The sequence below is a fragment of the Apodemus sylvaticus genome, chromosome 6, assembly GCF_947179515.1.
Source record: "Apodemus sylvaticus chromosome 6, mApoSyl1.1, whole genome shotgun sequence".
Taxonomy (NCBI): domain Eukaryota; kingdom Metazoa; phylum Chordata; class Mammalia; order Rodentia; family Muridae; genus Apodemus; species Apodemus sylvaticus.
In genome coordinates this window covers 79,085,257-79,102,593 of record NC_067477.1, presented here as the reverse complement: position 1 = coordinate 79,102,593, position 17,337 = coordinate 79,085,257, and the positions used below count along the sequence as shown (strand labels likewise).

Here is a 17,337-nt window from a genome sequence, read left to right as displayed (position 1 = left end):
GGTAAGTGCCTGGACTTGACAAGATGCTGAAACACACATGAATATATTATAGGTAGAGAATAATATTAAGTACATTTGGGATAAAGAATTTTTTCTTAGATGTACATTTGAAATCCAGAGGAATCCCAACCTCTGGACTAGGTAATAAGTGGGAACTTTAGGCTATTGATCAGTAGATGTACTTATCAGGATAGAGTCTATTTGGTCCATGGTAGACCTGAGTGGGTTTCCTATAGCTTATAAGTTTACAAAAGAGATAACAATATGAGTTAACAACCTGACCATTCTTTAAGATGAATCTTTTGGGGAACAAAAGGAAAAATAATTTGTAATTATACATTTGGATCATATAGTGGGATGTTTTATTAGAGTTAGGCATATTTATAAGAACTTGAATAATGTTAGGACAGTGGCATAGCAAGAAGAGGAAATATAAAGCATTTAATCAATGGAAACCAAGTTTAGGTAAGGAAGTAGTAACAATACGTCTGTAAAAGCTTACATCGAGTTGCTACAAACTGGGTTTAGAGGTCTGTTTTCTAGCTGTCAAGCTATAGTTATCTTAGCTGTCAATGTAGTCAGAAATCAGGGGAAGAATAAACTATAATCTACCAGTCATATATCAATTAAAACATGACAGAGCTCATCTATAGTTCACTAGTTAACAGTTCCCTGTGGTCTTCATGGCAACTAGGGCAGAGTCAGTCTGGCTTTCAAGTCTGTAAGATAAAGAGCCTTTTTCTCTGTAGAATGGATATGTGTGACACGAGAAATGACTTACCTTGATTTAGACAATATAAGTTATTTGATTCTCAGGGTATCCAGTTTTGTCCACTGTGTTTCTCAGTGGTTATCATATCACAATCCAGAAATTCTCTTACAGCTGTGTGCAAGTCTTCTGAGACCTTGTGGGATAAACTGTAAGACTTCGGGAGATTCTAGCTGTCATAAACTTAAATATATTAATAATTAGCAGACTTCTGACAAGATCAAGGGCTATATTGATTGGCTATATATGAATAGAGCACACCATAATTTAATGGCAATAGCAAAAATCATTATTTGTCAAGACAGGTTGTATAGTATTAAAAAACACATTTTGTATTAGAAGAGAAACATTTGGTTTATAGTTGGTGTGGAGGACCAGAATGTAAAAGAATAAGAAAACTGGCAGTGATGGGATAAGATTGTGGTGACAGAAAGAGAGTTTGTCCAGGCAGGTTCAGGCCTGGGACATGAACTGAGCTGTCAGGAAAGCCATGGGAATGGTTCGTCTGTGAAGCTAGAGAAAGGTGCGCACATGCCATGTGCATGTGCAGTTGAGGCACCAGGCACAGCAACCTAGCTGGCTGTTTGGGATGTGTGCACAGCTTGAAGAGCGCAGATCTCAAGGAGCCACGATTGCAACGTGTGTGACCCAGGTAGCACAAGGCCAAAGCACCACTGAACAGCAGTGACAGTGTCAAGGGGCAGTGCCTTGGTGCACACAAGGCTCAGATGTGAGCAGGTGGGGTGGAGCTTCCTCCTGGCAGCCGGAAGCTACAGCCCAATGCTTCTGCCTGAGGGCAAGCGATGGCTACCTTCCCCCCCCACACACACACACACACATACACCTGTCAGAGTCTGCATGATATTCTTGTGTCAGGTGGCAGGGGATAGCAGCTCACTTCCTTAGTCCTGGGAAGGGAGTAAAATGGAGAGAGGAGCTCACCCACAGGTGTGTGGGGGCTTGAACAAGCACAGGCACATGGTTGGTCGCACACATGAGAAAGTAAGGGTCTCAGCAGCTTGATTAGTACTAGATAGCAAAAAGCACTAAGAGAAAACTGCACTCACTTTCCAATCATGCCTGCCTCTTAATATTCCTAAACTTCTTCTACCAAATACTAACCACTCCCTATCTCACTCCTACACTGAAACTTTAGAGGAACTGTTACCTCATCCTTCACACATACAGGAGGGTACATTGCCTCAGGCCATTCATACCTGGTATACAGTTGGCAGCTCTTTTCTAAGTGAAAGGGCCATAAAAGCTGGCTATACTATAGCATCAAACAGAGGTATTTGAGGCACAGGTCCTTCCTGCTCATACCACCAATCAAAGAGCTGAACTAACAGCCCTTACCAATGCCTTTCAGCTGGCACAAAGACAATCCTTCCTGCCCCATACTGCTATCTGGAAGGAGCACAGGTTACTTATGACTAAAGGAGGATCAGTAACTAATGCAAACTAAATTATGTCCATGCTAAAGACCTCCAATGTCCCCACAGCTACAGGGATTGTCCACTGCAGACCCCACCAAGCAGATGACTCTACTGTCTCTAAGGGAAACAACAGAGCAGATGAGACAGCTAGAGCTACTGCGACCCTTGGGAGCCTGGACTCATCTCACCCTCCCCAGGACATTCTTATGCTGCAATCCACATCCCTACCCTTACCCCATAATACCCATCAAACTCTGTCCTATCCTCAACTCTTTCATCCTAACAACCAAGTATTATCTTATTTTGTTAAGACCCACCTACAGCCTACTCCTTTAGACGTAAGTTTCTTAAAACCTATCATCACTGCCTCTTGCAAAATCTGTCAGATGTCAGACTCCAACTCAAGGTATCATAGCACCCCTTTTCCTACCCATCAGACTAGAGCTTCCCTTCCTAGAACTGACTGGAAACTTGACTTTACCAACATAGCCATTACAAAACGTGCAAAGTACCTCCTGGTCTTGGTGGACACCTTCTCAGCGTGGGTAGAAGCATTTCCCCCAACTAACGAAAGGGCTCAGAGAGACTCTGATTTCCTCCTCCAAGAGATCATCCCCCAATTTGGTGTCCCAGCCTCCCTCCTGTCAGACAATGGCCCTGAATTTACTTCCAAAATTTCTCAAACTCTATCTAAGTCCTTAAGCATTCCCTTGCATTTACACATTCCCTACCACCCTCAATCTTCAGGTAAGGTAGAAAGAACCTGGAAAGGCTTGATGCAGATGTAGGGGATTGCCAGGACAGAGAAATGGGAGGGGGGTGATTGGAGAATGGGCAGAGGGAAAAGGTCTTAAGGGACTTATGGAGAGGGGTAAACCAGGAAAGGGAAAATCATTAGGAATGTAAACAAAAACCCAGGATAGCTAAAACTATTCTCAAAAGTAAAAGAACTTCTGCGGGAATCAGTATCCTGGACCTCAAGAAATACTACAGAGCAATAGTGTTAAAAACTGCATGGTTTTGGTACAGTGACAGGCAGGTAGATCAATGGAATAGTATTGAAGACCCAGAAATGAACCCACACACCTATGGTTACTTGCTCTTTGATAAAGGAGCTGAAAACATCCAGTGGAAAAAAGATAGCCTTTTCAATAAATGGTGCTGGTTCAATTAGAGGTCAGCAGGCAAAAGAATGTGAATTGATCCAGTCTTAACTCCTTATACTAAGCTCAACTTCAAGTGGATCAAGAACCTCCACATAAAGCCAGACACACTGAAACTAATAGAAAAGAAACTGGGGAAGACCCTTAAGGACATGGGCACAGGGGGAAAGTTCCTAAACAGAACACCAATAGCTTATGCTCTAAGATCAAGAATTGACAAATGGGACCTCATAAAATTACAAAGTTCCTGTAAGGCAAAGGACACCATCAAAAGGACAAAATGGCAACCAACAAATTGGGAAAAGATCCTCACCAACCCTACATCCAACAGAGAGCTAATATCCAATATATACAAAGAACTCAAGAAGTTAGACCCCCAGAAAACCAAATAACCCTATTAAAAATGGGGTACAGAGCTAAACAAAAATTTTTCACCTGAAGAACTTTGGATGGCTGAGAAGCACCTTAAGAAATGTTCAACATCATTAGTCATTAGGGAAATGCAAATCAAAACAACCCTGAGATTTTACCTCACACCAGTCAGAATGGCTAAGATTAAAAACTCAGGAGACAGCAGGTGATGGCGAGGATGTGGAGAAAGAGGAACACTCCTCCACTCTTGGTAGGATTGCAAGCTGTTACAACCACTCTGGAAATCAGTCTGGTGGTTCCTCAGAAAACTGGGCATGACACTTCCAGAGGATCCTGCTATACCACTCCTGGGCATATACCCAGAGGATTCCCCAGCATGTAATAAGGATACATGCTCCACTATGTTCATAGCAGCCCTATTTATAATAGCCAGAAGCTGGAAAGAACCCAGATGTCCCTCAACAGAGGAATGGATACAAAAAATGTGGTATATATACACAGTTGGAGTACTATTCAGCCATTAGAAACAATGAATTCATGAAATTCTTAGACAAATGAATTGAGCTGGAGAACATCATCCTGAGTGAGGTAACCCAGTCTCAAAAGAACATTCATGGTATGCATTCACTGATAAGCAGATATTAACCTAGAAGCTTGGAATACCCAAGACACAATCCACATATCAAATGATGTCCAAGAAGAAGGAAGGAATGGCCTCTGGTTCTAGAAAGGCTCAGTGCAGCAGTGCAGGGGAATACCAGATCAGGGAAGTAGGATGGGGTGGATGAGGGAACAGTGGGGGGGAAGAGGGACTTTCAGGGAGGTGGGATCCAGGAAAGGGGAAATCATTTGAAAAGTAAATAAAGAATATATCGAATAAAAAAATAAAAACCACTCTCGAAAAGCTGTCACAGGAACTTCATCTCATTGGGTAAGACTCCTACCTCTGGCTTCTTTCAGGCTATGAGCTCTCCTCAAGAGACCTCTCCTCATCTCACCCTTTAAACTCGTGTATGGACATCTGGTCCTAACTCCTGGTCTCTCATCTAAATGTTCTCCCCTCCCAAAACATCTACTCACCCCATTTCTTTCTCACCCCATTCTCTCCTATAGAACTTTACTGATCACCATCTACCACAGCCACACAGTGTCCCCTGTTCTCTGCCTGTCAACATTGGAGACCAAGTTCTTCTATCCCCTCCAGACCATCATCCCTCTCCACTCTCTCCTAATTGGCAGGGCCCTTTTAAGGTAATTCTTGTGACCCCTATAGCTGTTAAACTCTAGGGACTCTCTCATTGGGTCCACCTGTCTCACCTCAAACCTTTCATCCCTTCACCGAAAAATTCTTCGCAGGTGTTGACCCTAACAGGACTGTGCTCTGCTAAACTCTAGAAGATGTCCAGACCGCCCACCGTTTCCCCAGTCCCAGAAAATGAGACTCCACTCTGGCCACCTTTGCCTCTTTGCCCCACAATAAACCTCTCCTGTGGAACTTTACTGGTCTGGTGTGATCTGCCCAGACGAGCCTTGATTCTAACACAACACATGGCAGTGTAGCTAAAACCTTACTGCTATAGTTAGCTGTAACTTTTTTTTTATTAGAAATTTGCTTTATTTACATTTCAAATGTTATCCCCTTTCCTCGTTACCCCTCCAGAAACCCCCTATTCCATCCCCCCTCCTCCTGGTTACCAACCCCCCTCCCACTTTCCTACACTTGGTCGTCAAGTCTTCACAAGACCAATACATTTTAATTCTTCAAATATCTCTCTCAAAACACATGACTAAATTTTGATTTCTTTAAGAGGTTACAACATCCTTCCTGACACTATGCCTACTTCATACTCTGTTGCTTGAACTAGCTGGTCTTATTCTTCAGAAAGAATTAAAAAAAACATAATATCAAGCTTTGCACACTGGTTTATAAAGGACCATTAATCTCATATTTCTTCTGTACTGACAAAGCCACCCCTGAGGACACGTCTCAGTTCTCTCTTCTCTGTGACTCACACTTAATATGTTCAGTTATAATCTGACTCCCAATCAACCTTTACTAGTCCCTCATGTGATTTTTATCATGACTCCTAAAAAAAAGTTCTTGTTTCTCTGTTTCTTCCATGTTTTCAGTCACAAGTAATTTGCAGACTGGCTTTAAAAGCCTTGTGAAGCTAAAAGCATAAGATCTTGAGTTGGTCAGGCAGAGAGATTTCAAAGTATTTTAATGGAGATGATTAACCAAAAGGCCATAGTGCATAAAAGTTGGTTTAAAAGTAAGTTTATGATTTAACTGAACTTTGCATGCTTGAAAAATTCAGATAAATAATTCAAGATGCTGTGAAACTTTTGTAGTTGCATCTGGTTCCCTATACTGGGTTTTGTGATAGTGAAATATGGGCAAGTTTCCTACAGTTATATTTTATAGAAATTGACAGAATATGTTTAAGTGATATATTCTCCTGTACACTAGATTAAAAGTTATTATAGATCTGACACAAAAGGACACATTCACCTGCAGAAGCTAAACTGATGAAATTTCAGCTACAAAGCAGAATTCAATCACACTGATATATAGAGTAACAACACTTCAAGAATTATCTTGATGATAACCCCAACATCAGAGTTGTGCATGATGGGAAAAGTGCATTGTTCAGGGAGAATTTTGTGCCAAGCATTATGGCACACAACTGTAGCCCAATATTCAGAAGAAAAGAGAAGGATTGGAAAATTGTGGCCAGCCTGGAATACATAGTAAGATCCTGTCTGAAAAGAAAGAAATAAAATGAACAAAATATTGTCTCAGTAATGAAGTGGCTACCAGCACACAAAAGAAGAGCAGGATTTGAATTCCCCAACATCTACACTAAAAAGCCAGAGATGGTGGCACTTGTCTATAATATCAACATTAGAGAGCACAGAAAAGTAGTTCCATCATCCTCATTAGCCAACCAGACGTTTCCAATCAATGAGCTTCACACTTAATGAGAGATCTTTGCCTCAAAAGAGAGAAGTAGAGAATAATCAAGGAAAGTCTCTGACATCAGCCTTGGACCTTCACATGCATGTGCACACACATGAGCACGATCTCACAATAGAGGGAAGACATGATATATGCACACAAAGATTAAAATATAATAAAATAGAAACAACACCACATTTACAACCAGAGAACCAAACTTTCTAAACCTAATAAAATGAGGATATCTATATAGCAATGTGAGAGAATATTAAACTGGAAGGTGAGTCTCCCTGAAAGCATTGTCATATACCTAGGCATTAAAATGTAAAGTCAAGCCCTGCGAGGAGATAGACATTATTCTGGCTTGAGGGCCTCAAGGTATTGCCTGTGTCTACAGGCAATGACTGGATCCCAAAAAATGTCATAGTGGCAACTGGCCTTACATTAGACAGGTGCAACACTGAGGTGGATATTGATACTCAGAAACTTGAGAAACTCACACTTTTCCAAATTCTAGAAAAATATCAATTCCCTTTCAGAATATATAATAGATAAAGAATAGGATGGATGGGAAGCAGAAAAGAAAGTGTTTCTATGGCCTCTGATTATAGCATTACCTTTAGTGCCCATCGAGTCCTTATGAATGTAAATGAGCAGAGACCTCAGAGATTGTCCTTGTTCTTTTCCACCTTGTAATGATACCACAAAAAGACAACGGTTTGAAACCCAGAAAACTGGCCTCACTAAATACAGACTTCATTGGCACAAACCCCTAGGATTCTGAGAAACAAACTGCAGTTGCTTTAGCCTCTCAGTCTGTAAGGCTTTGTAATAGCAGTGCAAAGGGATTAAGACAGGTTGTGCAAAATTATATCTTTAGCATCTGAGAAGCTTTGAATCTGCTTCTTTGTAGCTATATGATTTTCTCATAGAAAAATATGGTCATCTAAAATAAGAATGTACTAAGACAGGATATCTATAAGGTACAGAATTGTGGATACTGATGCAGATAAAGCACCTCAAGCATCATAGATTCTGAACAAGTATTAGGATTTTCGTTTTCCTTCTAAACTGACACCGCTACTCACAAACAAATAATATTTGTGAAGAACTATTAAATTGGAGTTTATAATTTTCATTGGTTAAAGCAAATTCAGTTATAAGTTACGATCAAGACACATAGACACCGGGTGCTTAATTAACTGCTATAGCTCCACAGGCTAATGAAATGAAAGCCTTCCTTTAGCCTGATGCTTATCTAGTGGATGTATCAGCACCAAACAAAGGCAGGAGCCTGGACAGCAAAGGATCAGTACAATGTTATGAGATTTTACTTAAGAGACAAAGTTATTTTGTCAGTAATAGAAGTAGAGATTAGAAATGAAGTAACAACTCCCCTTTCAAACATTACACCTAATTTACAACACAGTGGCAGCAAGGAGAGCTGTCCTATAGATAAAAAGTAATTTGATAAAATAATGGCTGCCATTTTTCTACCGCAATTGCTCTGCAACATAATTTATAGAAACCATATTTCTCCCTCTCTCTCTCTCTCTCTCTCTCTCTCTCTCTCTCTCTCTGGATGACAGCAAATGGGAAAACATTCAGCCCTGATAGAAAGCTAAGACCATTTGGGTCAGTAAGACTGAGTCATTTTTAACTGTTTCCTCAATTTTTTGGCAAGTTTCACCCCCATTTCATCAAGAAGGGTAGCTGTTGATGATTTTTTTAAAGTCTTTCCTAAAACTGAGGTTTTCAGATTAAAAATTGCAATAAAATTTGTTATGACCCAATATTATAAAGCTGCTGATTCATCTGTATGGTAGAGATGCTCATAAATCAGTCTACAGTTCATCACTGTGAGCACTAAAATATGAAGTTCAAAGTTATGCACATAGCCCCCACTGAGACTGGACTCATGTTGTTTTATTAATTGATATTCTGTCTTATTTGTTTCAAATAAATCTTATAGTATTTTAAATAGTACAACAGAATGCAAAATATGATACCTAAGGAAAAAAGTGAGACCAGCCACCTAAAGGACCCAGATCAAATACGTGAGCTTAATACCCTGATTTCTAATTTTAGCTGTAGGATTGTTATAATAAAGAATAAAACAACAATACTGTACCTTTTATTTTTAGCCACTCTTCTTTTTTTTATTCGATATATTTTTTATTTACATTTCAAATGATTTCCCCTTTCCTAGCCCCCCAACTCCCAGAAAGTCCCGTAAGCCCCCTTCTCTCCCACTGTCCTACCACCCACCCCTTCCCACTTCCCCGTTCTGGTTTTGCTGAATACTGCTTCACGGAGTCTTTCCAGAACAAGGGGCCACTCTTCCTTTCTTCTTGTACCTCATTTGATGTGTAGATTATGTTTTGGGTATTCCAGGTTTCTAGGTTAATATCCACTTATTAGTGAGTGTATACCATGATTCACCTTTTGAGTCTGGGTTACCTCACTTAGTATGATGTTCTCTAGCTCCATCCATTTGCCTAAGAATTTCATGAAGTCATTGTTTCTAATGGCTGAATAGTACTCCATTGTGTATATATACCACATTTTTTGCATCCATTCTTCTGTTGAGGGATACCTGGGTTCTTTCCAGCTTCTGGCTATTATAAATATTTAGCCACTCTTCTTATACTTTCAAATTTTCTATGGATGTTTATTGCTTCTTTTTTATTATTTCAATTATTTTTTATCTTGGTTTGGAGATTTCATATGGTAGCAGTATTATTGCAGTTCACCTTGTTGATGGGATTGAAAGTCACCATGAAAACAAACGTCTGGTATGTTGGTGACTGAGTCTCTAGATTAGATTGATAGCTATAGAAGGACCCACATGGATGGTACCATTTTCTGGTTGGGGAGGGGATTGGAATAAGAAGGAGAAAACGAGTAACTGCTTTCTGACTGCTTTGGTTGTAATGTGACCAACCTGCTCCCATGCCTCCCACATTTCCTTCCCTGTATGATAGGCTGCAACTTTTCACCTGTTTTCTACTTCCTCCTTCAGGTGGCTTCTTGTCAGATATTCCATAGCAGTTGGAAAAATAAACCTGCTGCTTATTTATGGCTTCTGCTACTGCTGGCCCCTTTCCATCTCTGCATATGCCCCAACTATTTGCAGCTATTCTGTACATGTGTTTTTGTGTCTGTAATTTCTTCATTCCCTCATCACCCTAATCAGCTTAATACCTAAGCTATATAGAGTTTTGCAAAGTTGCAAATGTTGCAGTTTCCTATTATCCTGGCTAGCTCCCAATTATTGAGACAGGACTAATTTATTTATTTAACAGCTTTAAGGCACAGCAACTGAGCAGTATTAATCTATTTTAACCCTCTAAACTAATCTGGCTGACTGCTGGTCAAAATCTCTGATATACTTACAGTTCATGGCTTTCTCTGTTCCACATCTTTTCTTATGTCCACTGGACCCTCACCTCATAGCTGAATCCCCACTTTCTCTCCCCTTCCCCTTTTCCTCCTCTGACTGAGGATAAGTCCACCCCTATTCTTTTCCCTGCTCAGTCATTGGATGGTCATCTCTTTATTGACCAATCAGTGAATAACTGGAAAACAATATTTGCATAACATAGAGACAGGAGATTCTCAGCACAAGAATTGCAACCGGACATGTTGGCACAGAAATGAGCATTTAAATAATACAAGGATAAACTTGATGCAGTTTACAATAGCATTATGCCTACAATATAGAGTGCAGAAAGGTATCATAAAACTTGAGGTAATTTTGGCTACTGTTTTCCAAGTATCTATGTAGAAGGAGAAAGCATTGAAGCAACAACCTGAATGTAACTATATCCAGCAGACAAATCAGTTCATTCCATTATGGTAGAATGGACAAAAAGAGTGCAAAAGAGTTTAGAAGATGTTGAAGAGGCCTTCTACGCACCAGAAGGACATCACATACATGAACTCAGACAAGCTTTGGCTATATGTACATGACCTGCTCAAGATCAAACCAGTCACCATTTCAACATGGAAGGGTATAACACATGAATCCCTATAGGGATGTAGCCCCTGGTTGCCCACGTTCCAGGATGGCCCCATATCTATGTATATATGGGCAGCATCAATTGGACTCAGTGGTTTATATATGAAATTTCAAAATGGCAGAAGACATGATGGTAGGACAGTGTATGCAGGGGTATAGATAATAAAATAAATTGAACATATCTATGAAACTCTCAAAAAATAAAATAAGGAAAATGGAGAATTCTTCCTATTTTTGAGGTACAACATTAGTAAAACAAATGCTAATGCATAAACTAGAGAAGTACTAACTAAAACAGAGTTCTATACAGTCTTACAATGGCTTTATTTTGGTTTTAGTAATAATATTTTTAAAGTGACTGAAAAAATGATAGCCTAGGATTGAATTCTTGAGTACAATTAGGCCAATATATGGTCCCTAAATATTCAAGAAGGGAATGTTTATAGGCTAATTAATCATTATATAGCCTCTAATTATTCTTTGACACTTTCCTAATTAATATGAAATTACTTTGTGTAATGGTCAATAATAAGAACATGTGTTCTTAAAACCAGGTTTTCATTTAAAGTACAGTGTGAGAAATGTCTCAACACTTCTAAGCTAACAGAATTTGACAAAGGGATCTTTCCTGTGAGATAAGCATCAAATTAAGCTTAATTCAAGTTGAGAGTATGTTGACAATCAGAAAGCACTGCATAGCCAGAAAAAAAATGATGTGGCTATGCATTTGTCCCTTGAAATTTTGGTCAGTGTGGCCAGCAGCAAGTATTGCACGTGCTGATGGGTGACTGCGTGGAAAGAGCATGCCTGCTTTTCCCCCTCCGCTAGGTTCTCAAGGTGCTCGAGAGAACTTTCCAGCAACTACAAATGCATTCTTTGGCCCTAGTTGACTACTTCAAAAGAGGAAATCCAGACTGTCCTATATATTAGCCACCAGAAAACGGCTTTGCTCTGAAAGTGTGCAAGTGATAGTTTCTCTCAAATTAATACAATTCCCTTAATTTTACTTATCCCATTTTTCTCTTACAATCCCATTTTTACCTTTGTCCTATATTCCATCTACCCAATTCAAATACTAACACTTAATGCTTGTTTGTTTGTTTGTTTGTTTGTTGTGAGGGAAGCACATATGCCACAATGTGTTCACAGAGTCAGAGAATAATATGCAGAAATCAATTGTCTTCTTACACTATGAATACTGGAGAAAAAAAAAACTCAGGTTCTTGGGTTTGATGGCAAGCACCTTTACCTACTGAATCTTCTCACTGGTCCATTCACTAATATTTGGATGGATATTTTCATTCAAAATAACTATGAAAGTCTACATAAATACCCTACATAATGTCTTTGAGGTACTCTTTTACTACTCTAGACATGGAACCACTGTACTTAACTTTGATTGGTCCTTGTAAATCTGATTTAAAAAATCATAGTCTTGCCACCATTTTTAAAGAAGGAGGAGCAAGGAGGAGAAGGAGGAGGAGGAGGAGGAGGAGGAGGAGGAGGAGGAGGAGGAGGAGGAGGAGGAAGAGAAGAAGAAGAAGAAGAAGAAGAAGAAGAAGAAGAAGAAGAAGAAGAAGAAGAAGAAGAAGCATACCTATAAACACCAAATTTTACAAAAGCATTAACTATATGAAACATTGCAAGTAAGAGTCTTGAGTTGTTACAGAATTACATATTTTCCTAAGGCAGCAACAACCAGCTGCAGACCTATGACATGGTAGATAGACACAAACAACTTACCCTCCAAGTCATCCATAGATGCTAGACCCTTCCCTTTCTGCTGCCAGATAAACTGTAGCAAGAATGATGTCTTTGTATTTGTATTTATTGTCACTCTATCTTGAAACTGGATTTTTTAAAAAAGGAAAGCAGCCAACCCTTTAGTGAGTGCAATATTTTTTAAATTGTTACATGAACCACATAAACCTTTGAATGACTTCTGTAAAGTTGCATGTGACATTTTCAAGATAGTATTATCTAATGGTTGTGGCTTTCCAGAGTGCTTTGCAAACAATAGAGTCAATAAATCAGCTCTATTTCTATACTTGAAACTAAATATGGTATATCTATACTCTGTTAGACCCTCTTCTTTCACATCACAGGTGAAAACTCGCCAAACCCCCAAAATGTCTCCAGTGTGAAGTCGAGGTACCCACAGACCCTTGAAGGCTTCTTTACTCCAGTGTTTCCTTTCAAGTTTAGTAAATGTTTAAGTTAATGGTGAGACAAAGTTGGGAATCAACTTTGATGTACTATCATATCTTTTTAAAGTCAGCATCAAGGCATTTCATTTGAATCTACACAGAAAACATGTGCCTATGTTGAGATGCTGAATAATTGTTTAAAAAAGAAAGATAGAAAGAAAGAAAAGAGGGGAGGAGGGAGAGAGGGAGAGAGAGAGAGAGAAAGAGAGAGAGAAAACAAACAAACAAACAAACAAAACAGAAGTACTCAGCCTTGTTTCTTAATTTGCTTTGGCCAAGTAAAAAATGTGAGTGCCTTCTAGTGAAATCGATATAAAATCCTATTTTTTTAACCCTGTAAATGCTAAATAATTATGTATATACTAAATGTTCATTGTCAAACTGATTTAGATGTTTATTTACATTTAAGTCATCCTGCATAAGTATTTATATCATAATATTTGATTTTTAGAATGTAGTTGACATAACCATCATACAAAAAGCCCTCAGCAAGGTCACCTACCTGGACAGCATCCCGGTGAAAGTCTCCCTAGTGTTATGACAACTTTTGTCCTCACTATCTTTCCTAGAATGATTGCATGTCAAACAGTCTGGAAAAGATAAAAATAGAGTGTCCCTCTGGGGAAGCAGCAGGTTTATATAACAACCAAGGTACTTTTACAATATGCCCTTTCATGACAAACTTTGACAAATTAGCTGACAGCTTCTTGTATAAGCCTAGGGCTCCAGATTCCTCAGTTGTGGCAAGGGTCCACTGTGGGTACACCAATCACATCTACCACTGCACACAGCCCCATACAAGTCAAGAGAAAAAGTGGAACGGATGAGAGCAGCAAGATCAAGGTGATAAGATTCTCATGTCTTCTGCCTGCAGACTAAACTGTGGCATACTTACTTGCTGTGTAAGAAGCAAGGCAAAATCTTAGCACTTTTATAGTTCTTCCCACTAAGTTGGATAAGGAAAACCAACACCTAAGGTCTTCTCCATCTGACTAAGATTTGGAAAGGGGCCAAATGAATTCCCATGCCTAGACCCAATGGTTGCTAGACATTGGACATGAAGTCATATAAAACTGCACTCTTTACGGGAAGGGAAATGAATAAAGTATGCCCAGAAAGAGTATCTAGGCTGCAAAGAAGGAAACCCACATAAGGAGGTGTGCTACCTATGGAAGGCAGCAGATCTGAGAAGCCCAAGACGCCAGGGCAGTTAGCATCCAGCTGAAGAGGAAGGACGGCAAGCAATAGTTCACACTTCCAACAGCCAGTGTAGAAAACTCATGGCTGCTCTTTTCTTTCTGCCACCACCATGCCATCCAGACTGAGGAGGACCCAGAAACTCAGAGGCCACATGAGCCAAGGCCATGGCTGCATCGGTAAGCCCCGCCAGCACCCAGGAGGCAGCAGGAATGCTGGAGGCATGCATCACCACAGGATCAACTTTGACAAATATCATCCAGGTTACTTTGGGAAAGTTGGTATGAGGTTTTACCACTTGAAGAGGAACCAGAGCTTCTGCCCAACTGTCAACCTGGATAAATTGTGGACGTTGGTCGGTGAGCGGACAGTGGTCCATGCAGCAAAAATCAAGACTAGAGCTGCTCCCATCATTGATGTAGTTCGATCTAGCCACTACAAAGTTCTGGGCAAGGGAGAGCGCCCTAAGCAACCTGTCATCGTGAAGGCCACATTCTTCAGCAGAAGAGCTGAAGAAAAGATGAAGGGTGTTGGGGGTGCCTGTGTTCTGGTGGCTTTAAAAAACACTCTGGAAGTTAATTAAATGCTAACATTTTCCATGTGGTCTGAGTAGGTTCTTTGCATCCTTCCTTGACTGCATGTTGGGAATCTGCCTAACATTCTAGGAAGATGTGAGGTGTGGACCCTTGGTAGAATCACTCAGACTGTGGTAATAAATGTAGCCCAACTCCATACAGTTGTAAATTCCTACATCCTGTGTGATCTATGTATAGGTCTTGATGTTCAAAGAATTGATGAATGCCATTACTTTGAGCCCAAAGTCAAGAAACCTGGTCTCAAAAAATCCTGAGAGCCAGAAGTGAGATGGGTTTTCCTGAAAAGCTAAAGTTCTGAGAAAAACCTTGCCAACCAGATTGCTACCAGTTGCCTGGCTTTGAAAGCTTACTATAATAATGGACAGGTAGCTCAGGACTGGGCCACTTATTACTGGACAGATAGCATGGAGGACTTACAGGGAGGAAGTAGTCGGCTCCCTCCAGCTTCCCTTTCCTGATGGCTTCCAGGTGTTGTTCCTAGGGCGCATGCCCACCTGCAATAGGACATCACAGCAAACTGACTGGGATCAGAGCTGTGGCCTTTGAACTACTGTAAAGATGAAACTTTATGTAAAGAGTACCTTGGAGTAAATAAAACCAAGAACCTGATTGTCAACAAAAAAAGAAAGAAAGAAAACAATGAAAATGAAAGAAAACTCATGGCTGACAGAGCACACATACCAGGTTAGCCGTTCTTGGTTCAGTAGTTGTGCCCCAGATAGTTTCCTGCCCCAAAGTATCCCGCCTATGCATAAAGTACACTGTCTCCAATATCTGTCTCCCACAAAATCCTTTCTATACCCAGAATTTCTTCAAATCTCTTAAAATGGTTCTTCTGCTTGTTGTGCAACCCCTCCTTTCAAGAGCTCAAATTTTAGATCCTGCACCAAGAGAAAAAATGGGTACAAACCCAGCATCCCTCATCATTCTCAGTTCCTTCCTGCCCTGGACCCAACCTGGAACTCCATGACATTGAGGCAGGAGCCATCTGAAAAAAATCCCAGCAGCAGCAGGTAATGTGGGTCACTGTGTGACTCAAATCGGGATAAAAATGCTACAAAAATATAATATCTTTAAGATAATCTATTCATGTTTTACATTTCTTCATTTAGTGTCTGCTTCAAATTACTAATGAATATTTTACTGTTATAGTCACAAGAAGTTTTGGTGCGTTATATTTGTTACAGATTCTTAGCTCATGTCATAGAGTGCCTCCTGAGTTCCCAAATTCTACTCCTCACTCAGCCCCCAGAAGCATGCCCATCTTAGGATGAAAACAGTGAACCATAAGAAGCATGTGATTCTGAGATGACCCAGTGGTCCTATTAGATTCTGCCACCATGTAGAAAGGGTGAAAGTACACTGGAGGACAAAACAGAAATGTATCCTGATTTGTTTTGACCTCTGGACAGAGTCAGCCTTTTGCAGGATCATAAGCAACATCCATTTTGTTTCTACAGGAAAGTATAGTCATGTGGCTGCAGCTATATAACATTTCTATAACAGAAATATTCTAGTTATATTTGGCTTTGAAAGCTTACTATAATAATGGACAGGTAGCTCAGGACTGGGCCACTTATTACTAGACAGCTAGCATGGAGGACTTACGGGGAGGAAGTAGTCGGCTCCCTCCAGCTTCCCTTTCCTGATGGCTTCCAGGTGTTGTTCAAATTACTGCTTCAAATTACTAATGAATATTTTACTGTTATAGTCACAGGAAGTTTTGGTCCGTTATATTTGTTACAGATTCTTAGCTCATGTCATAGAGTGCCTCCTGAGTTCCCAAATTCTACTCCTCACTGAGCCCCCAGAAGCATGCCCATCTTAGGATGAAAACAGTGAATTATAAGAAGCATGTGATTCTGAGATGGCCCAGTGGTCATCTATAACAGAAAATTCTAGTATGATAGATCCTTCAGAATCTGGTCTGTAAGAAAGCAGTGGCTCCCCTTTTCCTAGAAGACAGTGCTGCCACTCCCTTTTAGGTCCATGGATCTTTTCATACCTGCCCTACATCAGTTAGACTTGCCAGGGTACCAACACTTTCACAGCTTGAACTTGTTCTCCTTCCCAGGGTTGATTCTTTGCTTGTAAAGTGGTTTCTGTGCCCAGTTTTAACTGTCACTATTTCCAAGCTACAAGATTATCAGCGCTGACAGGAAACTTTTGCTGCATACCGATAATGTCCGTGGAGCTGGCCACTTAAACAGTCCAGTTCCTTTCCTAAATAGAAGGATAGTTAAAGAAAGGCAAGCAGGAAAGAAGCATGGCCAGGACAAACACCTCTCCCCAGGAAGATTAGCTGGTACAAATAACAAATCAGTCACCTCAGTGATTTAGAATCATATCATAAGGAAACAGTTTGCACATGCAAACCCTGAACTTTTTTGCCATTGGCTGCAAGTTGCATAAGAACTCAGTCTAGATAAGATGAAAACATAAGCAATCTGTAAAGGGAAAGCTTATTGGGGAAATCCTTATTCCATATGGACATTTATAATTTGGAAACCTATATGCTTGGAACACATTTTTTTAAAAAATTAAGATCACATGTAGACAAAAATCTTGTGGGTGCTTTTCAAAAACTGACTAACTCACTCATCCCCCATCCACATCT

At 40.1% G+C, this 17,337-nt stretch overlaps 1 protein-coding gene across 1 annotated transcript; it reads left to right on the top strand.

Moving 5' to 3' along the window:
- Positions 1 to 14,236: 14,236 nt before the first annotated feature.
- Positions 14,237 to 14,707, top strand: LOC127687946 (60S ribosomal protein L27a-like). Its single transcript, XM_052186735.1, has one exon. The coding sequence runs from the start codon at positions 14,237 to 14,239 to the stop codon at positions 14,705 to 14,707; it is 471 nt and encodes a 156-aa protein (XP_052042695.1).
- Positions 14,708 to 17,337: the final 2,630 nt, after the last annotated feature.

What these genes read in the sequence shown, in the direction of transcription:
- LOC127687946 (XM_052186735.1), top strand. Translation starts at nt 14,237, where the DNA reads ATGCCATCCAGACTGAGGAGGACCCAGAAACTCAGAGGCCACATGAGC.